The sequence below is a fragment of the Oncorhynchus nerka genome, linkage group LG19 (genome assembly GCF_034236695.1).
Source record: "Oncorhynchus nerka isolate Pitt River linkage group LG19, Oner_Uvic_2.0, whole genome shotgun sequence".
NCBI classification, from domain to species: Eukaryota; Metazoa; Chordata; class Actinopteri; order Salmoniformes; family Salmonidae; genus Oncorhynchus; species Oncorhynchus nerka.
Window position 1 is genome coordinate 32,027,158 of NC_088414.1, and position 20,443 is coordinate 32,047,600.

Genomic DNA, 20,443 nt, shown 5'->3' on the forward strand with positions numbered 1-20,443 from the left:
CAAATGATTGTACAGGACATGAAACCATTAAGACATTGGTATTTACCCACTGGGCACACACTGGCTAGTCTTGTTTTTATCATTTCATATTCAGCTTTTTATCAGATATATTTAGGTGGCTTTATTTTTAGGTGGCTTTGTGACCAACTGTAGGCATTCAGATACAACAATACATTATTGTTTTAAGGTTTATTAATAGTACTGATATTTATCATCTCATGCTAATGACCCATGCACAATGTCTACAATAGTCACATTTTTTTATTCGTTGCAATGCTGCTTTAGTTAGAGATACGACAGACACAGTAGGTTTGAACTGTTAATAGCATTTTTTCTCTTTAAAACTGATTTTCTACATCCCTGGTTGCTTAGACTTCAAGTAAAAAATCTTGCCTTCTTCTGGTGCATTATTTCTCAAAACACAATACAGTCACAGTGGAGCCAGTGACTGTCCACTCACATCTGTGCATATACACACCAAAAGTACTTCATTTTGACAACACAGCCAACTGGATTCCATCTTACAAGCCATTTAACATTCAAATGATACCAGCTTACTGGTTTCAGACTTTTGAAGGATCAGGCACAGCTCCATACTTTGTTGATCGAGGAGGAAAGAGAGAACAAAACCTGCAATGCATGGGTTGGTGACAATCTGGATTATACTGAGGAATGTTTCTGTACAGCTTCTTTATTTTGACTTTTGAGTTGCAGTAGGGCCTACTGTTTGACCTGGGTTCAAGTATTATGGCACACATGCTACAATCCCAATCGCACAGCAGGTTGGACACATACATTATGACAACAAGCTTGAGTCTTTTGGGAGTGAATTATGTCCAGGGAGATACAAGCTAACCTGAGGCATCCACAGCCAGAAAACGGTGGACTTTTCAGTGGAACAATCTAATTGAAAGATCAGTACATACTAAACTACAGTGGGTGGATACAGACCAGTATTAATCTTTCAATCATTAAAGGAACAATACTCCTGTCATTAGAGGACCAATACTGCAGTAGCAAAGGCAACTTACTGATATAATTCTCTACATGGGTGTGGGGTCTTGCTTCATGGGCACTTTGTTTCATTGAGACAGTCTCTCTCACGCACGCACGCACGCACGCACGCACGCACGCACGCACGCACGCACGCACGCACGCACGCACGCACGCACACACACACACACGTTTCAGACACTAACAACAGCTCTATGCAGTACATGACATGACACAGATAGCTATGACTATCATCAAGGTATTATCTGAGAAGTACAGTAAATCTATGAATATTATTGTCACTTATGCTCCGTGGTCCAAGGCTATAAAGACAGATGTATTGTAGGAGGTTGAAGGTTAATGGACATTCAAGGTTGGAGACCAACAAGGAGGATCAAAAACTACATTCAGAGTGCTTTCGCTCTCATCTCAAGAGGTGCCAGATTTCCATCCTCAATAACACCAGACAACATAGATGCTTTCCCCCTGCTCTCTCCATCATGGCTTGCCAGTCCAGGGCTCTGAAAAGAAAAAGGTCATCATAAGATTCTGTGTGTTTGAGAGAAGCTAGTGTGGGCGAGCTACTGTATGTGACAACTTGCGTTTGTGATTTAAAGTGTGTAAACATGCACCTGTGAACATTCTCACAGATTCACATTCTCATCCTCACATAAATGTTTATGTACCGGACTACTGGATGTTGAACTTGTGTGAGGCTGGAGGATGAGATTGGATGAGCTTGGAATCGGCACCGGGGCTGCAGAGCCCCTCGATCAGGTTCTTGTTGCAGTCTCCTAGGCTTCCCATGGGGGAGAGTTTGGGGTAGGCCACATGGCCCGTTAGGTCCAGCAGATCTTCCAGGGCTCGGGCATTACTTATGCCATTGTGCTGGACCTCATTGACTGGGGAGTACTCTGGGATGGAGACGAGCTCCTCCTTGGAAACTGGGCTGAGAGAGGACAAGGGATGGAGCAAATTTGTGAATTTCATAATGGTTATTTCCTTGATGGTATACTACTATGGAACATGCTGCCCTTGACTAATCGAGGTGTGAATGTGAAGCATTTTTCATTATCAATATTCCTCAGGGTATGACAAAGTGCTGTGGAAAAGCTCGGAATAGGATTCTGTTGATACAAAATCCCTAATATACCCTGAGGGTAACACACATAGGTAGCTGGTATGGTGGGCAATACATATGCAAATGTTCATACAGTTCCATTTATTGAATCAGTTATACGTACATCATCATGTATTCCTGTAGATAGACATGGCCTTGCTCTGATGGCTTACCTGACCTCCATGGACTGCACCTCGTCATACACCCCGCTGCTTTTCACAACCAGAGGCTCCAGGTTGATGAGTGGAGGTGGGGGTCGGCCCACCGGTAGGGACGCCATGGACGGTTTCTTGGGCTGCACCTCTTGTGCGATTGTCTGTGTGGCCAACTTCACATTTACTTGGGTACACTTCTGGATTTTGAGCTGAGCAGTGACTTGGCTGCTCACCTGGGTTTCCTCCGGTTTCTTCACCTGTACATTCTCTTGCTGGTTCACTTTGGAAGCGACCCGTCCCTTTACAAAGACACTCTCTTGCTTGAGAACCTGGGCTCCACCCTGTCCATTCACTTGGGTGGTCTGTTGTTTATTTATTTGTTTAGCGTCCTGTACCTTTTGCAGATCAGTCTTCAGTGGGGTTACCTGGTAGGTGGCTTGTCCCTTCACCAGGACACTGTCCTGCTTGTTGACATGAACAGTGACCTGTCCATTAACCTGAGACTCAACCTTTGGGTTTTCTTGCACATTCACCTGAACATTAGTTTCAATCTTCATCTTTGAGTTCATTTGCATTTCCCCTGTAGAGAACAAAATGATCACATTGCACAGAACTATTCCCTGAGAAAGAGCACCACAAGACCTGACCAAGGACGGCTTAAAAATATGCTAAATATACACAAATCCCATGCCTCCCCTAGAATCATGTCAGAATTTGTTAAATCCCTGGCCAATATTACCCCTTGAAATTGTCCCATTCCTTAACCTATATGCACTACTGTGGCAACATATCATAGATGACTACATTTGTTAGCCAGAGGGGTTCCCAAGATCAAGTAGACAGGCAGATTCGCTTGTTCTACATCAGCTAATCAAATAGAACAAGAAATGCAGATTGGTCTTTCTCTTCAATTTCATTAAATTTTCTAAATACTGTATGTATTAGGTAACAACACATCCGCAACGCTGAACATTAACACAGGGGCGCCTCAGGGGTGCGTGCTCAGTTCCCTCCTGTACTCCCTGTTCACTCATGACTGCACAGCCAGGCACAACTCCAACATCATCATTAAGTTTGCTGATGACTCAACAGTGGTAGGGCTGATCACCGACAACAATGAGACAGCCTATAGGGAGGAGGTCAGAGACCTGACCATGTGGTGCAAGGACAACAACCTCTCCCTCAACATCAAGACAAAGGAGTTGATTGTGGACTACAGGAAAAGGAGGACCGAGCACGCCCCCATTCTCATCGACGGGGCTGTAGTGGAGCAGGTTGAGAGCTTCAAGTTCCTTGGCGTCCACATCAACAATAAACTAACATGGTCTAAGCACACCAAGACAGTCGTGAAGAGGGCACGACAAAACCTATTTCCCTTCAGGAGGGTAGTGCGTACGGCCCAGTACATCACCGGGGCCAAGCTTCCTGCCAACCAGGACCTCTATACCAGGCGGTATCAGAGGAAGGCCCTAAAATTTGTCAAAGACTCCAGCCACCCTAGTCATAGACTGTTCTCTCTGCTACCACACGGCAAACGGCACCGGAGTGCCAAGTCAAGGTCCCAGAGGCTTCTAAACAGCTTCTACCCCCAAACCATAAGACTCCTGAACAGCTAATCAAATGGCTACTCAGACTATTTGCACCCCTCCCCACGCTGCTGCTACTCTCTGTTATTATCTATGCACAGCCACTTTAACAACCCTACCTGCATGTACATAATTATCTCAATTACCTCGACACCGGTGCCCCCGCACATTGACACATTGACTCTGTACCGGTACCCCCTGTATATAGCCCGCTATTGTTATTTACTGCTGCTCTTTAATTATTTGTTTTTCTTATCTCCTACTTTAAAAAAAAAATGTTGTTGTATTTTCTTAAAACTGCATCGTTGGTTAAGGGCTCATAAGTAAGCATTTCACTGTAAGGTTCTTTCACCTGTTGTATTCGGCGCATGTGACAAATAACATTTGATTTGATGTTCAACCTTTCTAGTGAAAAATAGTACGGATGAAGTTACATGCTGAGGGCTGCATTTTGGCAGGAACAGAGGAGTTATAAATAGCCAAAGACCTTGAACATAATCTAGGATGCAGAGCGAATCCAATCCTCTCTCGAGGACAGGTATTGGAAAAACACTGCTAAATTACAGCCATGCAGGAGTCTCCTATGTTGATGGAAAAGTACTGGGGTCTCTCACCCACCATGCCCAGACTACTTTCTGTTGCCACTGGGTGGGACTCCTATACAACATGCTTTAGTAAGCATTTATACATTCATAGGGGGTCTTTCCTGCTCGGGCAGGCAGAGTATCAGTGGGTGAGTGGAATGGATCACCTACCTGGTGGTGAGACAGGCTGAGGCAGAGTATCCACCTGCCCTTCCTCCTCATTCTGCTTCAATATGGAACAAAGATGGAGGCAACATTTATTATTCCACAGCAAATAAGAACAAAATGATGTACAATACTGTGTGATTAAGACCTGTAGTAATCAGGACGCATAAACCAATGTATCAACAATGATACAATTTAATCCTGATAATGATCACAACATAGATATAAAAACAGAAGCTCTTGGGGGGGTACAAGCTGCAAAGCACATACTATGTTAGTATGCAATACCTTACAAGATCACACAACATCACATGGATAATACAACAGTCAGCAGGTCCCTTCCTTGAAGCGGTGCAGAGCTATGAGAACGGCAGGCACGTCTACAGTACCTTCATCTCAGCCTGGTTCTCATCACTCTTCCTCGTTCTCTTCATTATCTCCTCAATTCTCTGTGGGGATTGCATCAACATTTGATTAAGGACCGGTCCAGACTTTGATGACGTGTATTGAGCAGTGAAAACTGGGTTTCAGAGAGGCTGATTTATTCAGTAATAAGCATTGAGTTCTGAGTCATAAAAACCTTCTTCCGCAGATGTCTCTCCTCTTCTTGTTGTAGCTTGAGTATCTCTCTCTCCTGACGCTGACGTTCCACATCCTTCTGTGCCTGTAACTCGGCCTCCTCCTTCTGTATTGATGAAGATAGAGGATTTATGCTTGGAAGTGAAACAGTACTGTGTGCTGTGCAAACAACCCATGTTAAACATGCACCAGAGTAGACTTTCTGCATGTCACCGTACAGACAGTCACAACATAGTGACCCCCCCCACCTCTCTGTCCATCTTGACCTGTAGCTCCTTATCCTGGCCCTCCCGCTGTAGTTTCTCCTCTTCCTCCCACGTCCTACGGAGGTCCTCCTGTCTGCTCCTCTCCTCCTCAGCCCGTCGAGCCTCCTCCTCCTGCCGTGCTCGCTCCTCTGCCTGTCTACTCCTCAGCTGCTCCGCCTTCAGCCTGAGTGACACAGAGACAGACATGATGACTTGCAGTATATGACATCAGTCACATCCACAGACACACCATCTGTCCGTCATGTACTGACAAACAAAGAGACGCATGGTGACACTAACCACTGAGACACACAGTCTCCTTACCGCTCATCCTCCTCCTGCTCACGACGTTGTTTCTCCTCCAGCTCCTTCTGCACCCTGGCCAGACGCCTACGCTCCGCTAGCAGTCTAGATGCTTCCTCTGCGCTTGTCGTTCCAGCAATTCCTTTTCCTGTTGGCGTCACTGACGATGGCTCTGTCACAAAGATAAAGGCCCAAATGTGTGTGCATTGAAACTCGTGCCCTTTTGACAATGCACTGATAGATGTACTTAAATATTGATATACACAAAACGATTGGTAAAGAGTCTCACCTGTGCTGTTATCTGTATTCAGGTCGCTGCAGGCGGACTTTGGCATCTTCTTGTCTGGAGTGTCTATTTTGGAGGCTTTCCTATCAGCAGTCTCAGCCATAGGACTCTTCTTATCAGGGTTGTCCTTCTTTTCAGAAATCTCACCTTTGAAGTTCTTACTGGGGGTCTCAGTTTTTGGGAATCTCTTTTCTGGGGTCTCAGTGTTAGACAGTTTTTTTTCAGCGGTGTCGGCTTGAGAAGACTTCTCAGGGCTCTGAATATCAGACATCTTTTTCACAGGGGTCTCTGGCTTGGAGACATTTCTGTCACTGATGTTGTTGTGCCCTTTGGCTTCTTCAACTTGTCCGTCCTCCTTCTTGTTGCCGTCGGCAACCGGGGTGGTGGGTCTGTGCCTGATGGGAGAAGAGTGGTACTGGCGCACAGTGCAGGGAGACTGGGTACAGCTCTTAGGCAACAACCTAGCAACAAGAAAGACATCATCACCCTCTGTCACAGTAACTAGGGACCGACCACATGGATTCAGCAGCAGGACAGCGAGTCTTACTTGGGGGTGGCGGGGGAGGCTGAGCGTCTGGTGAACATGGCTGGGGATTCTGCTCTTCTCACAGGGGAGCCTGTCGCCGGGGAGCCAGTCCTTCTCTCTCTGCGCAACCTCTCCTTCTGAAAACACACCAGAGAGAATGTCAGTGTGTGTGCATGTGTGTGTAATCCTGCCAACATGGCCCTGCCAACATGGCCCTGCCAACTCTTCACTGGTTTCTGTCTATTCCACAACCAAGTGGGTAGGTAAAACAAGTCTGACCTTGGGGGTTTGAGGGGTGGAGATAGACCCCCCTGCTGACTCCTCTGGAGAGCCCTGGAGCCTCCGTCGATTAGCCCGGCTTGGCGAGCCCTGATAGGGTGACCTGTGGGGGCTGCAGGGAGCTGCACAACGACAGACATCAGACACTCAGAGGTCAAAGGATAAAATCAAGTTAAGATGTATTGTGGTCAGAGGAGATACAATGATGGTGATTCCATATTTTCCAATCAATATCCACAGTATAGGTATGGAGGAAACTAACTATACTATCAATTTTTGTAATGAATCATACAAATTATTTTGTATTTTCGCATGGTCATATGTCGCAAGTTAGAGTGATGTTTGCACAATCCCCCCAAATACATCACGAATACTATATAAATTGGCATTTAGAAAATAAAATAAAAACACCCACACACATTACTACTGCCATATTTACAGTGGTGTAGTGGAGGGTAAACATTGTTTACTCACCTTTTTTATTTCACACGAGCGTTACAGAAAAATGTATTGAAAGTACTGTGTTTATCCACCTATTTTGTTTACCACTACATCACTGTACATTATGTAAGGCATGCAATGTTAAGCAACACTTTTGTGAAGCATCTTAGCGTGTAGGTATTTTTTCTCCTTGTCACTCCAAAACATACACAGAAACACAGTAGACAGCTGTTACACACATACTGAATACACACATTTAAACACATCTATACCCTCAGACACATACATTCAAAAAAGCCAGACCTAGACATAAATAAAGTAGATCAAATGTCATGTCTATCGGCAGAAGTAGAAATGCTGCCATGCAGTCCCTAGTTTCTACATCACTAATGCTGCATGATGTCACTGGTGTGTTACCTGCCTGGAAACATTTACTGCCTATGTGCAAAAACTTGTCGGTCCAAATGTTTTGTCTAGCTGCTACCTGTGCATCGGTGGCAGGGCAGATGGAGGTCTGCTGCACTGTGGCACTGGGTCATAGAGGAGTGAGTGTGGGTAAGAAGGCGGTGGACCATCAGGCTCTCCACAGAGTTCATGTGACAGCGCTGGGCTGATGGAGGGGTCAGGGGTCAATGGAGGAGTTGGCAGGAGAGGACGGAGATGAGGATGACGAACAAAACAAAATGCCATGAGGGACATGAGACGGAGAAATTAAGGTGCTCGAAGCAGAAGGAGAAGCGGAATGGGGCTAAGAATGCTTGTTCTAGACTAGTGAGTACTGTACACCCGGACAATGGAAAAGATGTATGGGTCTGCCTCAAAAATGTCTCATTGTCATTTGTGATGACACCGACAGAAGTAGCTATTAGCAGTGAGGGTGAGAGTAGCAGTTGCCAAAGTCATAGTGTTTAGGTTAGTAGTAGTAGCATTGATAGTAGTAGTAGTGATAATAGTACTAGTACTAGTAGTGGTGATAGCAGTCACAGTAGCAGTAACAGTAGTAATAGTGGTGATAGTGGTAGTACTAGTGGTGATAGGAGTAGAATTAGTGGTGATAGTGGTAGTACTAGTGGTGATAGTAGTAGAAGGAGTAGTATTAGTGGTGATAGTAGTAGAATGAGTAGTACTAGTGGTGATAGTAGCAGTAATTGTAGCAGTAATAGTGGTGAAAGAAGCAGTAGTAGTAGAGGTAATAGTAGTAATAGTGGTGATAGTAGTAGTACTAGTGGTAATAGTAGTAGATGGAGTAGTATTAGTGGTGATAGTAGTAGAAGGAGTAGTAGTAATGGTGATAGAAGTAGTACTAGTGGTGAAAGAAGTAGTAGTAGTAGTAGTAGTAGTACTAGTGGTGAAATAAGCAGTTGTAGTAGTAGTAGTACTAGTGGTGACAGTAGCAGTGGTAGCAGTAATAGTAGTAGTACTAGTGGTGATAGTAGTAGAAGGAGTAGTAGTAGTAGTAGTAGTAGTGGTGCTGATAGTAGTAGAATGAGAAGTAGTAGTAGTACTAGTAGTATTAGTAGTAGTAGTAGTAGTGGTGCTGATAGTAGTAGAATGAGAAGTAGTAGTAGTACTAGTAGTAATAGTGGTGCTGATAGTAGTAGAAGGAGAAGTAGTAGTAGTACTAGTAGTAGTAGTAGTAGTAGTCATAGGGGTGATAGTAGTAGAAGGAGTAGTACAGTGGTGATAGTAGAAGGATTAGTAGTAGTAGTAGTACTAGTAGTAGTAGTAATGGTGATAGTAGTAGTAGTAGTAGTAGTAGTAGCAGTGATAGTAGTAGTGGTGATAGAAGTAGTAGTAGTACTAGTTGTGATAGTAGTAGTAGTAGTAGTAGTAGTAGAAGTAGTAGTACTAGTGGTGATAGTAGAAGGATTAGTAGTAGTAGTAGTAGTGGTGATAGTAGTAGTAGTGATAGTAGTAGTGGTGATAGAAGTAGTAGTAGTACTAGTAGTAGTAGTAGTAGTAGTGGTGATATTAGTAGAAGGAGAAGTAGTAGTAGTAGTAGTAGTAGTAGTAGTAGTGGTGATTTACATTTACATTTAAGTCATTTAGCAGACGCTCTAGAAGGAGTAGTAGTAGTAGTAGTAGTGAGAGTAGTAGTGGTGATAGAAGTAGTAGTAGTACTAGTAGTAGTAGTAGTAGTAGTAGTAGTGGTGCTGATAGTAGTAGAAGGAGAAGTAGTACTAGTAGTAGTAGTAGTAGTAGTAGTGGTGATAGTAGTAGTAGTACCAGTAGTAGTAGTGGTGATAGAAGTAGAAGGAGTAGTAGTAGTAGTAGTAGTAGTAGCAGTAGTGGTGCTGGTAGTAGTAGAAGGAGAAGTAGTAGTAGTACTAGGGTGATAGTAGTAGAATGAGTAGTAGTAGTAGTAGTAGTAGTGGTGGTGCTGATAGTAGTAGTAATAGTAGTAGTACTAGTAGTATTAGTGGTGATAGTAGTAGAAGGAGTAGTACTAGTGGTGATAGTAGAAGGATTAGTAGTAGTAGTAGTAGTACTAGTAGTAGTGGTGATAGTAGTAGTAGTGATAGTAGTAGTGGTGATAGAAGTAGTAGTAGTACTAGTGGTGATAGTAGTACTAGTAGTTGTAGTGATAGTAGTAGTCGTAGTATTGGTGAAAGTAGTAGAAGGAGTAGTAGTAGTAGTGGTGATAGTAGTAGAAGGAGTAGTAGTAGTAGTAGTAGTAGTAGTAGTGGTGCTGATAATAGTAGAAGGAGAAGTAGTAGTAGTGGTGATAGTAGTAGAAGGAGTAGTAGTAGTAGTAGTAGTAGTAGTAGTAGTAGTAGTGGTGCTGATAATAGTAGAAGGAGAAGTAGTAGTAGTGGTGATAGTAGTAGAAGGAGTAGTAGTAGTGGTGATAGAAGTAGTAGTAGTACTAGTAGTAGTGGTGATAGTAGTAGAAGGAGTAGTAGTAGTAGTGGTGATAGTAGTAGAAGGAGTAGTAGTAGTAGTAGTAGTAGTAGTAGTAGTAGTAGTAGTAGTGGTGATAGTAGTAGAAGGAGTAGTAGTAGTGGTGATAGAAGTAGTAGTAGTACTAGTGGTTGTAGTGATAGTAGTAGAAGAAGTAGTACTAGTAGTGATAGTAGTAGAAGGATTAGTAGTAGTAGTAGTAGTGGTGATAGTAGTAGTAGTAGTAGTAGTAGTAGTGATAGTAGTAGTGGTGATAGAAGTAGTAGTAGTACTAGTGATGATAATAGTAGTACTAGTGGGGATAGTAGTAGTAGTAGTAATACTAGTGGTGATAGTTGTAGTAGTCGCAGTTGTAGTAGTAGTGTTGATAGTAGTAGTACTAGTGGTGATAGTAGTAGTAGTAGTACTAGTGATGATAGTAGTAGTAGTAGTAATACTAGTGGTGATAGTTGTAGAAGTAGTAGTAGCAGTCATAGTAGTAGTGGTGATAGTAGTAGTAGTGGTGATAGTAGTAGTACTAGTGGTAATAGTAGTAGTAGTAGTAGTAGTAGTACTTGTGATGATAGTAGTAGTAGTAGTAGTAATACTAGTGGTGATAGTAGTAGTAGTAGTAGTAATACTAGTGGTGATAGTAGTAGAAGGAGTATTAGTAGTACTTGTATGTAAAACTGGTGGACTACCTGTTCCTGTGCATGTTGAATGGCAAATACTGCTCGTCACTTCATTATTATTGGGTTATGTTTTCCAAATACTCATGGGGATAGGATGGGCTCTCTGAAATACAAAATATATAACACTGAGTATTTCAATGGGTTATATTACAGATTGGTAAGATGCAGAAAGAGCCCTTGCGAATGTCAAACCTCAACCAAAGTGTTGTGACTGAGTGACATATGCTTTCAATGAGGAGCGACAAGGAGGTTTCAAACAATGAAAAGGAGGAGGTGAAGTGGTGTACATGTGCCGTGGCCCTAATGCCTGTCCTTTCCTAATGGATCTCTTGTTCACTTTCTTCTCTGTGTATCCTTAAACCCTACATCTCTATTGTTATCCCTTGCTGTCTCTTTTGCTCGACCCGGATTGACTTGCAATTGCCAAAAGACTAAGATATCACAATAGCAAAGCTGAGCACAAACACCTACACATACCCTCACACATACACACGTAAAAAAAATATTGATAAAAGCAGCAATTATACAACATCAATGTGCACTTGTACATTAGTAATTGTTCCAGGCACACAACTCCCCCCACACACCCTCATGCTTCCAGATACACTTTCTGATTTAGCTGTTGCACATGCATTCTGGGAAATATACATAAAACCTTTGAGTCGGCATGACATTTCCCTAAAAACCAAACAGCCAATGAGAGCAGTGGTCACTGTGGGGTGGAGAGCAGGATGGGGGACAGGGGATTGGTGGACCGAACGGGAGGGGTTCATAACATTACCGGATTCGCTGGCAGCAGGAAAGGGGGCGGCGAGTTCATGGGGAAAGGTGGAGGCGGGGAGAGGGGCATTCTCACAGTCACCTATAGGCAGCGGGCGGAGCAGAGCAGAGAGAGCACAGCGTTATGGCCAGAGCTGCCACTCATGGCTTTACCTGATGACCCCCTGATATACCTGTGCACCCAGCAGGGTGCTCCGGTAGACAACTGTCTGGGGAGGTAAACCCATGCAGCAAGGCTGGAGGCAATGAGCAGGCCAGGGAGAAAGACTCTCTCTCTCTCACATACACACCTTTATCCTCCATATACATGTATCCCTCTATGACCCAATCCAAATCACATGTACAAACACATTCAGAAAACAGTCTAATAAACATCAGCATCTACATTTAGAACATTATGTTTCTGTATCTCAGTCCTCCATCTTAATCCATAAAGAACACCAAACTCCCAGTGCCCCAATGAAATGAAATCATCAATACCTGACTCAGGAAAGAAGCCCTCAATAATGCCCTAAACCAGCAGCAAGTATGCTGTCAATTGTAAAACTGTCTGCTTTGCTCCCCTCAGGGTTGACTGGATTGATTACTATTTCCACGGTTTACGACAGGTCTGGGACAGGCAGGCACAGGGACATCACAGTCTGACCTTGAGTCTAGAAGGGTGGAGGAGAGTCATAAGCTACCAGCAGCTTCCAGAACAACACCTATCGTGTGCCTGTTTATCTGATTGACTGCTTGTGTGCTAGTTTATCTGACGGACTGCTTGTGTGCTAGTTTATCTGATGGACTGCTTGTTTGCCCGTTTATCTGATTGACTGCTTGTGTGCTAGTTTATCTGATGGACTGCTTGTGTGCTAGTTTATCTGATGGACTGCTTGTGTGCTAGTTTATCTGATGGACTGCTTGTGTGCTAGTTTATCTGATGGACTGCTTGTTTGCCAGTTTATCTGATGGACTGCTTGTTTGCTAGTTTATCTGATGGACTGCTTGTTTGCTAGTTTATCTGATGGACGGCTTGTGTGCTTGTTTATCTGATGGACTGCTTGTTTGCTAGTTTATCTGATGGACTGCTTGTTTGCCAGTTTATCTGATGGACGGCTTGTGTGCTAGTTTATCTGATGGACTGCTTGTTTGCTAGTTTATCTGATGGACTGCTTGTTTGCTAGTTTATCTGATGGACGGCTTGTGTGCTAGTTTATCTGATGGACTGCTTGTGTGCTTGTTTATCTGATGGACTGCTTGTGTGCTAGTTTATCTGATGGACTGCTTGTGTGCTTGTATCTGGTAGAGCGGAGAACTCCAAATGTGTATCCTATAACTTTAGAAGCCACAAAGGGACATGCCAAATCGAATTAGCCTAGAACATTTAGTGCGGTTCCTCCCTCCCTCTCACCATTTCTCCTTCCAGTCACTGATTCATCATTCACACCTCATTGTACTCCTCTACATCTCCCTGTTGTGGACTCACCCTGTGCTCCTCCAGCTCCGCCCCATGTCCAGCGTTTGGGCCTTTGCTCTAGCTGCAGGCTGCGTTCCAGGGAGCGTTTCATCAGAGCGTCCAGTCGCTCCTGGTTGTTCCGTTCCAGGACCGGGAAGACAAGGGACTCTATCACTGAGCTGCTCCCCTGGACCTCCCACGAGGACCAGGCTGGTCGCTCCATAACCACCACCTCTCCTCTTACACAGCACAGTACAGTCTCACAGCACAGCACAATCTCACTTTACCTCATAAGGCAGATAGAAAGAGAGCACAGCTGCCTGGGGACTCCACCCCTCCAATCACATACACATGTTGACACAAAGACACTCACACAGTCAATCTCCCTGCATGCAACAGTATTGACACAGTTTGGAGACCAGCTCCCTTCTTCCTTTATCCTATACCCCCCCACTCTCTTCTGGCCTCCTGTTCTACTCAGATTTTCCCCAGTAAATCATCTTTCATCCAAGCTAGTTAACCCTTCCCCACCCACAGTGTTGCCATGGTACACAGAGCAGGACAAAGCCATCTGGTGGGGGATCAACCATTGCCAACATTTCTCCATTTACAATTATATTTTGCTTTTAATTTCTTCCTATCTAACACAGAAAAATACATGGACATGCACCGGCAATATGAACTACACACACAGATGAAGCAGCACAATAGCAAATATTTGAATGAGAATGACACTGCAAAGATTCAATAAAGGGTGAAAAGAAAGTGAAGAATCTTAGCAACACAGAAACGAAAATCCGACAACAGGCTCCTCCTGTTTTTCTATTGGTCTAAAATGACATCATCCAGAGGATATAATCCATCCAATAGGAACACACACCACACACGCACACAATCGATCCGGGTGAGATTGATGCCCAGGTAAATGCTGTATCATCCGTCTCAAAAATGCATGATCTTATGAATATTACCACTTTTATAAAGATAAAGAGAGCAGACAAAATTTATAATTCATGTTATTTCATTCCACTTAGACTTACTTAATTCTCTATAACATACATGTTTATGCTAGGTTTGAAGGCTAAACGGTGGAATCAATGTAGGCTACAAATCCTTAAAATAAATGGACCCGTCTTTGGAAAGTGGCAGTGTGTGACATGTTTTAGAAAGACAAAGCTGCCAATGTCGTCGTGGCTGAGCAGATATTTTGGGAAGCATTGACAAATTGAGAGCAATGACAAAGCAGGATTAGGATCAGATTAAACAAATGGAATGGCAGAGACATTCATTGATTAGGCTGATGAGGTCACTGAGATTTACATAGAGATCAATACAAATGGCATCAGCTTCCCAGAAGCCAGTGTTGACTAGTATGAAGGGTGGGATAGACAAGAGGGGGTGGGTGAAAATCCCCATTACCTAACAGAGCAGAGGTCTATCCAATATTTGATTGGGAGACGACATTAAGTACTGTGATTAATGAACTACAGGATTTGAGTGAATTAAAGAGCATACATTATGTTCCTGCTTATCTCTCTCTCCAAAACCCAAAACAACGTCGCCACAGAAGGATTTCAACCTCTGGCTGTTGGGGCTATTGCTGCACATGCCACACACACACATAGAAACAAAAACACAGCATACAAACTGAATAATAAACACACAACAATGGAACTGAAACTGAACTGAAGCTGAAAGAGCTGAGTGTGAGCACAGAGGGAACTACATCATGCACTGGAAGATGTAGTGGCTAAGTGGTGAGTCTGACCTTTTCCTCCTCCAGCCTCTGTCTCCTCTTCTCCTCCACAGCAGCTCTGCGGAGCTCCTCCTTCTGTCTCTGTTCCTCCAGCTTCCTCCAGCGCTCCTCCACGGTACGCTCATACTGCAGCTGAGCCCGCCGCTCCTTCTCCATGATCGCCTGCTCTCGTACCGCTGGAAACACCAACCAACACACTCAGATTACCACCCTCTCCAACACCACTTTAAGAACCAACAACAATCTTTGTTCCTGAACTGGAAGTTTTATGGGGCAAAATTATAGAACACTTCTGCTAATCTGCTATAATAAATTATACAACATTTCTGCTAACACGCTATAATAAATTATATAACATTTCCGATAATCTGCTGTAATAAATTATAGAACATTTCTGCTAATCTGCTATAATAAATTATAGAACATTTCTGCTGCTAATCTGCTGGAATAAATTATACAACATTTCTGCTAATCTGCTATAATAAATTATACAACATTTCTCCTAATCTGCTGTAATAAATTATACAACATTTCTACTAATCTGCTATAATAAATTATACAACATTTCTGCTAATCTGCTGTAATAAATTATACAACATTTCTACTAATCTGCTATAATAAATTATACAACATTTCTACTAATCTGCTATAATAAATTATACAACATTTCTGCTAATCTGCTATAATAAATTATACAACATTTCTGCTAATCTGCTATAATAAATTATACAACATTCCTGCTAATCTGCTATAATCCAAATATTGGCTTCAATAAAATATGATTTCCATCAGTCTAAATACTGACAGGAACATCACTTACCTAAACCTTTATCTCTTTCCTCACGTCTCTCTTTGGCTAAACGCACCCTGTCATCTGTCCTCAGATACCCTTCCACATCTGAGGGAAAGAGATATAAAGTGATATGAAATGGGATTCAAAAAGAGAAACAGACAAGCTAGACAGAAACAGAGCAAGGAGAGACGTTCAAATAGATAGTGAGGGAGAGATGTGCTTATAGAGAGGACCCTTGAAGATCTTAAGCAGCTTTCATATCTAGAAAAAGGGAAAGATTCTGTATGGGAGCTAACAGCCACAGTGGGGGTGAGAGTGTGACTTACACTGTTTACCTGCATGATTGTTAGTGTTGTTGCCTGGCAGACGTAAAGGGGAGGGGAGCCCATTGAGCTGGAGCTTCTTCTCTATGACCAATGCTGGGCTCAGCACCTCGTCTGATATGGGAGAGATAACAGTCCCCACAGTTTATCAGCAGAGGAAAGCAGTGCTATACATAGCACTAAACCACAGTATTGGATGCACTGGATGTGTCATCTCTGTAGGGTCCGAACGGTTTGACCTACAAACTATGACCACTCTATGGAAAGAGTGGTCATACCAGAGTGGTCATGATCTACGTCCCCCACAAGCATCATGGGACTCGTCTGAAGTCGGTACAGTTAATCTGCCAGTGGGCTACACACTAATACAACATGTAGGGTGTTTTGCTCTAGGACACCCACAGGACTCACAAGACTCGTCTGAAGGTCCCCTGCTACCAGTTTAAAAAATGATTACAGTATACTGTATATGGAGACTGTTTTACGCCAAAAATACTTCAATACATTTTTATTTTTATTTGACTGTTTCCTGATATCTCTCAGATATAAGACAGACACTTCACAACAAACGTCCTTTAGATTTTTGGGTGGGACTATCTGTTGTTCCATGTAGTGAATCTGTTATTCAATGTGATTGTATGGGCTAATAGCAGTAAGGCCAAATAAAATCATTATTAAAGTAATTCTGTAATGCACCTTTTCAATTCAGACAAGTACCCAATAAGCACCCAATACATATTTTGAAATGTTAAGAGTGTGAGTTGGAGCAGTTTACTGTTTTTCACAGCTGGGCTCCCTGGATGAAGTACAACATGGGCTGGGGAGCCATGGCTGTTGCTTCGGGGTCTCTTCTCCGCAACTGACGGTGGAGTCAATCCTTCGGCTGGAGAAGGGAACATATGTGTCAAGCGAAAAGTCTGAATAGCTATTGTATGTCAGTCAAGGACAAATAGCAGCCAGGCCATTGATTTATTCTGTACTAGATTAAAAACAACAGCCATAATCTGTCCCTGTTACTTATGCATCACTCACCAAAATCTAATACAGCTCCCAGTCAAGGAGAAACCTATCAAATCACAACATTGGGTTGTACACGGCCTATAATGAAAGAACTGACTTTTGGGAAACTAGGAATTAGCCTAGATACTGAGGGGTGTTTTCGCAGACCCAGTGTAAGTAAACCTATAAATGAAAAGGCACTTTCGATTGAGACTGTCCATATCATGCTTTTAGAGTATAGGCTATTAACTTAAAATCGGGGTCTGCCAGGACAGGCCTTATAGGTAGGCAACTAACAAGAATATCTTTTCACTGGCCAGGTCACATGTCTTTAACTATTGATAAATGGTATGTGTTCTGGTGAGAAACCATATGTTTCAAGTCCCTGATTTGATTAGATTTTTAAATACATGTCTACCCTATGAAAACTAAACTAAACTAAACTACTGGGCAATTTTGATTGGACATACTCAGATCTAGCTAAGGAATGCTTAACTCCTCGGAGAACGTAGTTGAGCGTTCCTTAGCTAACACAGATCAGGTTACATCTGACTGGGTTATTTGAGCACAAATCATACCTTGATGATGACATTTGTACCAGTAACTGAAAACAATTACCTTGGACACCAAAATCTAGGCAACGGTTCAAATTGACCCAAGAATTTAATTTGTGGCGTCATGAACCCTGTCCATAGGTTGGTTTCAAAAAGCGGAAACAGCCTTTTCCTGCAATCTAGAGCCATGTTTAATTCTATGTCAAAAAAATATATGTTTATGTTTCTGCATATCTAATCATACCTTTTGAGCTGTCTGTGTCATCCTGACTGGTGGTTATTTTTTCAAACTAAATATGCTTATCTGCATCTCTGCTAAAAATCGTTTTATTTGATTTTATTCAACCTTGATTTACAATGGCGGCCTACTTGTAAAGCCCCCCCAGCCAAATCCGGATGACACTGGTACATTTGTGCGTCGCCCTATGGGACTCCCAATCACGGACGGTTGTGATACAGCCTGGGATCGCACCTGGGTCTGTAGTGACAACTCTAGCACTGCAATGCCTAAGACAACTGAGCCACTCGGGAGTCTGGGTAAAGGATTAAAAGGAATGTGAGTCTTATTCTGTGAATTTAGTAATTGCTTGATTTTTTAAAGTCTACGGCTATTCGGCTATTTCAGCCACACCCACTGCTGACCCGTGTATAAAATAGAGCACACAGCCAAGCAATCTCCATAGACAAACATTGGTAGATTGACTTTCAACGTGTCACTGTCATAGGATGCCATCTTTCCAACAAGTCAGTTCGTCAAATTTCTGCCCTGCTAGTTAATGTGAAGTGGAAACAACAACGGCTCAGCCGCAAAGCTACACAAGCTCAAAGATTGGGACCGCCGAGTACTGAAGCACGTAGACACTCCCAATCGAGTTCCAAACTGCCTCTGGAAGCAACATCAGCACAAGAACTGTTCGTCTGGGGCTTCATGCAATGGGTTTCCATGGCCGAGCAGCCGAGCACAACCTAAGATCCCCATGTGCAATGCCAAGAGTCGGTTGGAGGGATATAAAGCTCGCCACCATTGAACTCTGGAGCAGAGTAGACATTCTCCGGAGTGATGAATCATGCTTCACCAACTGGCAGTCCGATGGACTAATCTTGGTTTGGTGGATGCCGGGAGAACACTACCTGCCCGAATGCATAGTGCCAACTGTAAAGTTTTTTGGAAGATGAATTATGGTTTGGGCTAAGCCCCTTAGTTCCAGTGAAAATAAATCTTAACGCTACAGCATACAATGGCATTCTATACGATTATGTGCTTCCAACTTTGTGGCAACGGTTTGGGGAAGGCCCTTTCCTGTTTCAGCATGACAATGCCCCCGTGCACAAAGCAAAGTCCTTACAGAAATGGTTTGTTCGAGATCGGTGTGGAAGAACTTGACTGGCCTGCACAGAGCGCTGACCTCAACCCTATCAAACACCTTTGTGATGAATTGGACCGCCGACTGCGAGCCAGGCCTAATCAGCCAACATCAGTGCCCGACCTCACTAATGCTCTTGTGGCTGAATGAAAGCAAGTCCTCGCAGCAATGTTCCAACATGTAGTGGAAAGCCTTCCCAGAAGAGTGGAGACTGTTATAGCAGCAAAGGGGGGACCAACTCCATATTAATGCCCATGATTTTGGAATGAGATATTCGACGAGCATGTGTCCACATACATTTACATTTACATTTAAGTCATTTAGCAGACGCTCTTATCCAGAGCGACTTACAAATTGGTGCATTCACCTTAAGACATCCAGTGGAACAGCCACTTTACAATAGTGCATCTAAATCTTTTAAGGGGGGGGAGGGTGAGAAGGATTACTTTATCCTATCCTAGGTATTCCTGAAAGAGGTGGGGTTATACATACATACATACACATACTTTTGGTAATGTAGTGTAGATAGACAAACTAGCTACTCTAACTTTATTGATAGCCTGAAATGGCTTATTAGTAGCTAGTTGTGAGGTTGGGAGACTGGGAACCTATCTGGGCTAAATAACACCAACTTCATAAAATTACTAGGTGGCTAGTAGCATTACAGAGAAACAACCCAAAAATAAAAATAAAACCATTTTTAAACAGGGGGTTACCTGCCCCTGTGCCCCCTATTGGCATGACGCCTCTGGCACAGAGACAATCCATTTGTCAATCAACAAAGGTGCAAGTTGTCCTTTTGATGTAACAATAATTAACTGTTTAGGCAACTGACCTTCAATACAGTCAACGATATTTAGCATAGGCTATATAGGCTACATTAGGAATGACTGAAGACTACAATGAAATGCAGTTTGGGGATACAGTGTTTATGCTTGTAGCCCTATGCCAATGTTATAGAACCCTTGACGAAATAGGCTACAGTGGAGAGAAACATTGGATATTGTAAACAATAGACCGTTAACGTTTTCCCTAGCTTACCTGTCAAGGCGCTGGACGCTGTATTGACTGTCTTCTCCGCCATCGTCGTAGTCACTAGCGGATCACCCTCAAATGTATGGGTGCAATGTCAAACACCCCGCAGCAAAAGGCTCCAAATCAAGCCGAGGGAAACCGCATCGCCAGCTTCTACCTTCAGGCGCATGAGAACATATGCTGCGCTATCGAGGGATGTATCTGTTTTCCACTGCCTGCAATATGTGCGCTCCCCCGGAACGGTGCACAGGCGGTCAGGAGAGCAGTAGGATATTCGGGTGAATGCGGTTACTGAATGAGGCAATAGGCTGCTGTTTAGTGGACTAGTTTGAAGGTCAAAAGTGTTCGTGGATAGGTATCCTTGGATAACTGTTGGGAAGGAGGGGAGAAAATTATGCGCTCCAGTTCAGGGAGTAGAGCTGGATAGAGATGATGTGCGAATATTCAGCGCGTCAGTGCCTCGCCAGCCGGCTCCGCATTACATCATTGATGGAGGGACAAACTGTAGCCTAAGCAAATGCATGAAGTAGGCTAAAATCGAATTATTGAATTGCATTTAATAGCATC

At 43.3% G+C, this 20,443-nt stretch overlaps 1 protein-coding gene across 5 annotated transcripts; it reads right to left on the minus strand.

The window, feature by feature from the left end:
* Positions 1–174: 174 nt before the first annotated feature.
* Positions 175–20,319, minus strand: LOC115101412 (MAP7 domain-containing protein 2-like). Of its 5 annotated transcripts, none has more exons than XM_029620881.2 (18): positions 19,883–20,319; positions 16,700–16,807; positions 15,928–16,038; positions 15,629–15,706; positions 14,821–14,984; positions 13,083–13,182; positions 11,616–11,696; positions 6,822–6,943; positions 6,564–6,679; positions 6,020–6,477; positions 5,752–5,902; positions 5,431–5,611; positions 5,184–5,288; positions 4,993–5,052; positions 4,610–4,664; positions 2,287–2,848; positions 1,664–1,942; positions 175–1,514 (listed from the first exon to the last, which is right to left on the minus strand). In XM_029620881.2, exons 1-17 carry the CDS (start codon positions 19,923–19,925, stop codon positions 1,684–1,686), a joined length of 2,754 nt encoding a protein of 917 aa, XP_029476741.2. In that variant the 5' UTR covers positions 19,926–20,319; the 3' UTR covers positions 175–1,514; positions 1,664–1,683. The 5 variants fall into 5 exon arrangements, with proteins under 5 accessions (XP_029476741.2, XP_029476740.2, XP_029476744.2 ...); XM_029620880.2 differs by having other exon boundaries at positions 1,680–1,942; positions 19,883–20,318; XM_029620884.2 differs by having other exon boundaries at positions 1,680–1,942; positions 15,937–16,038; positions 19,883–20,317.
* Positions 20,320–20,443: the final 124 nt, after the last annotated feature.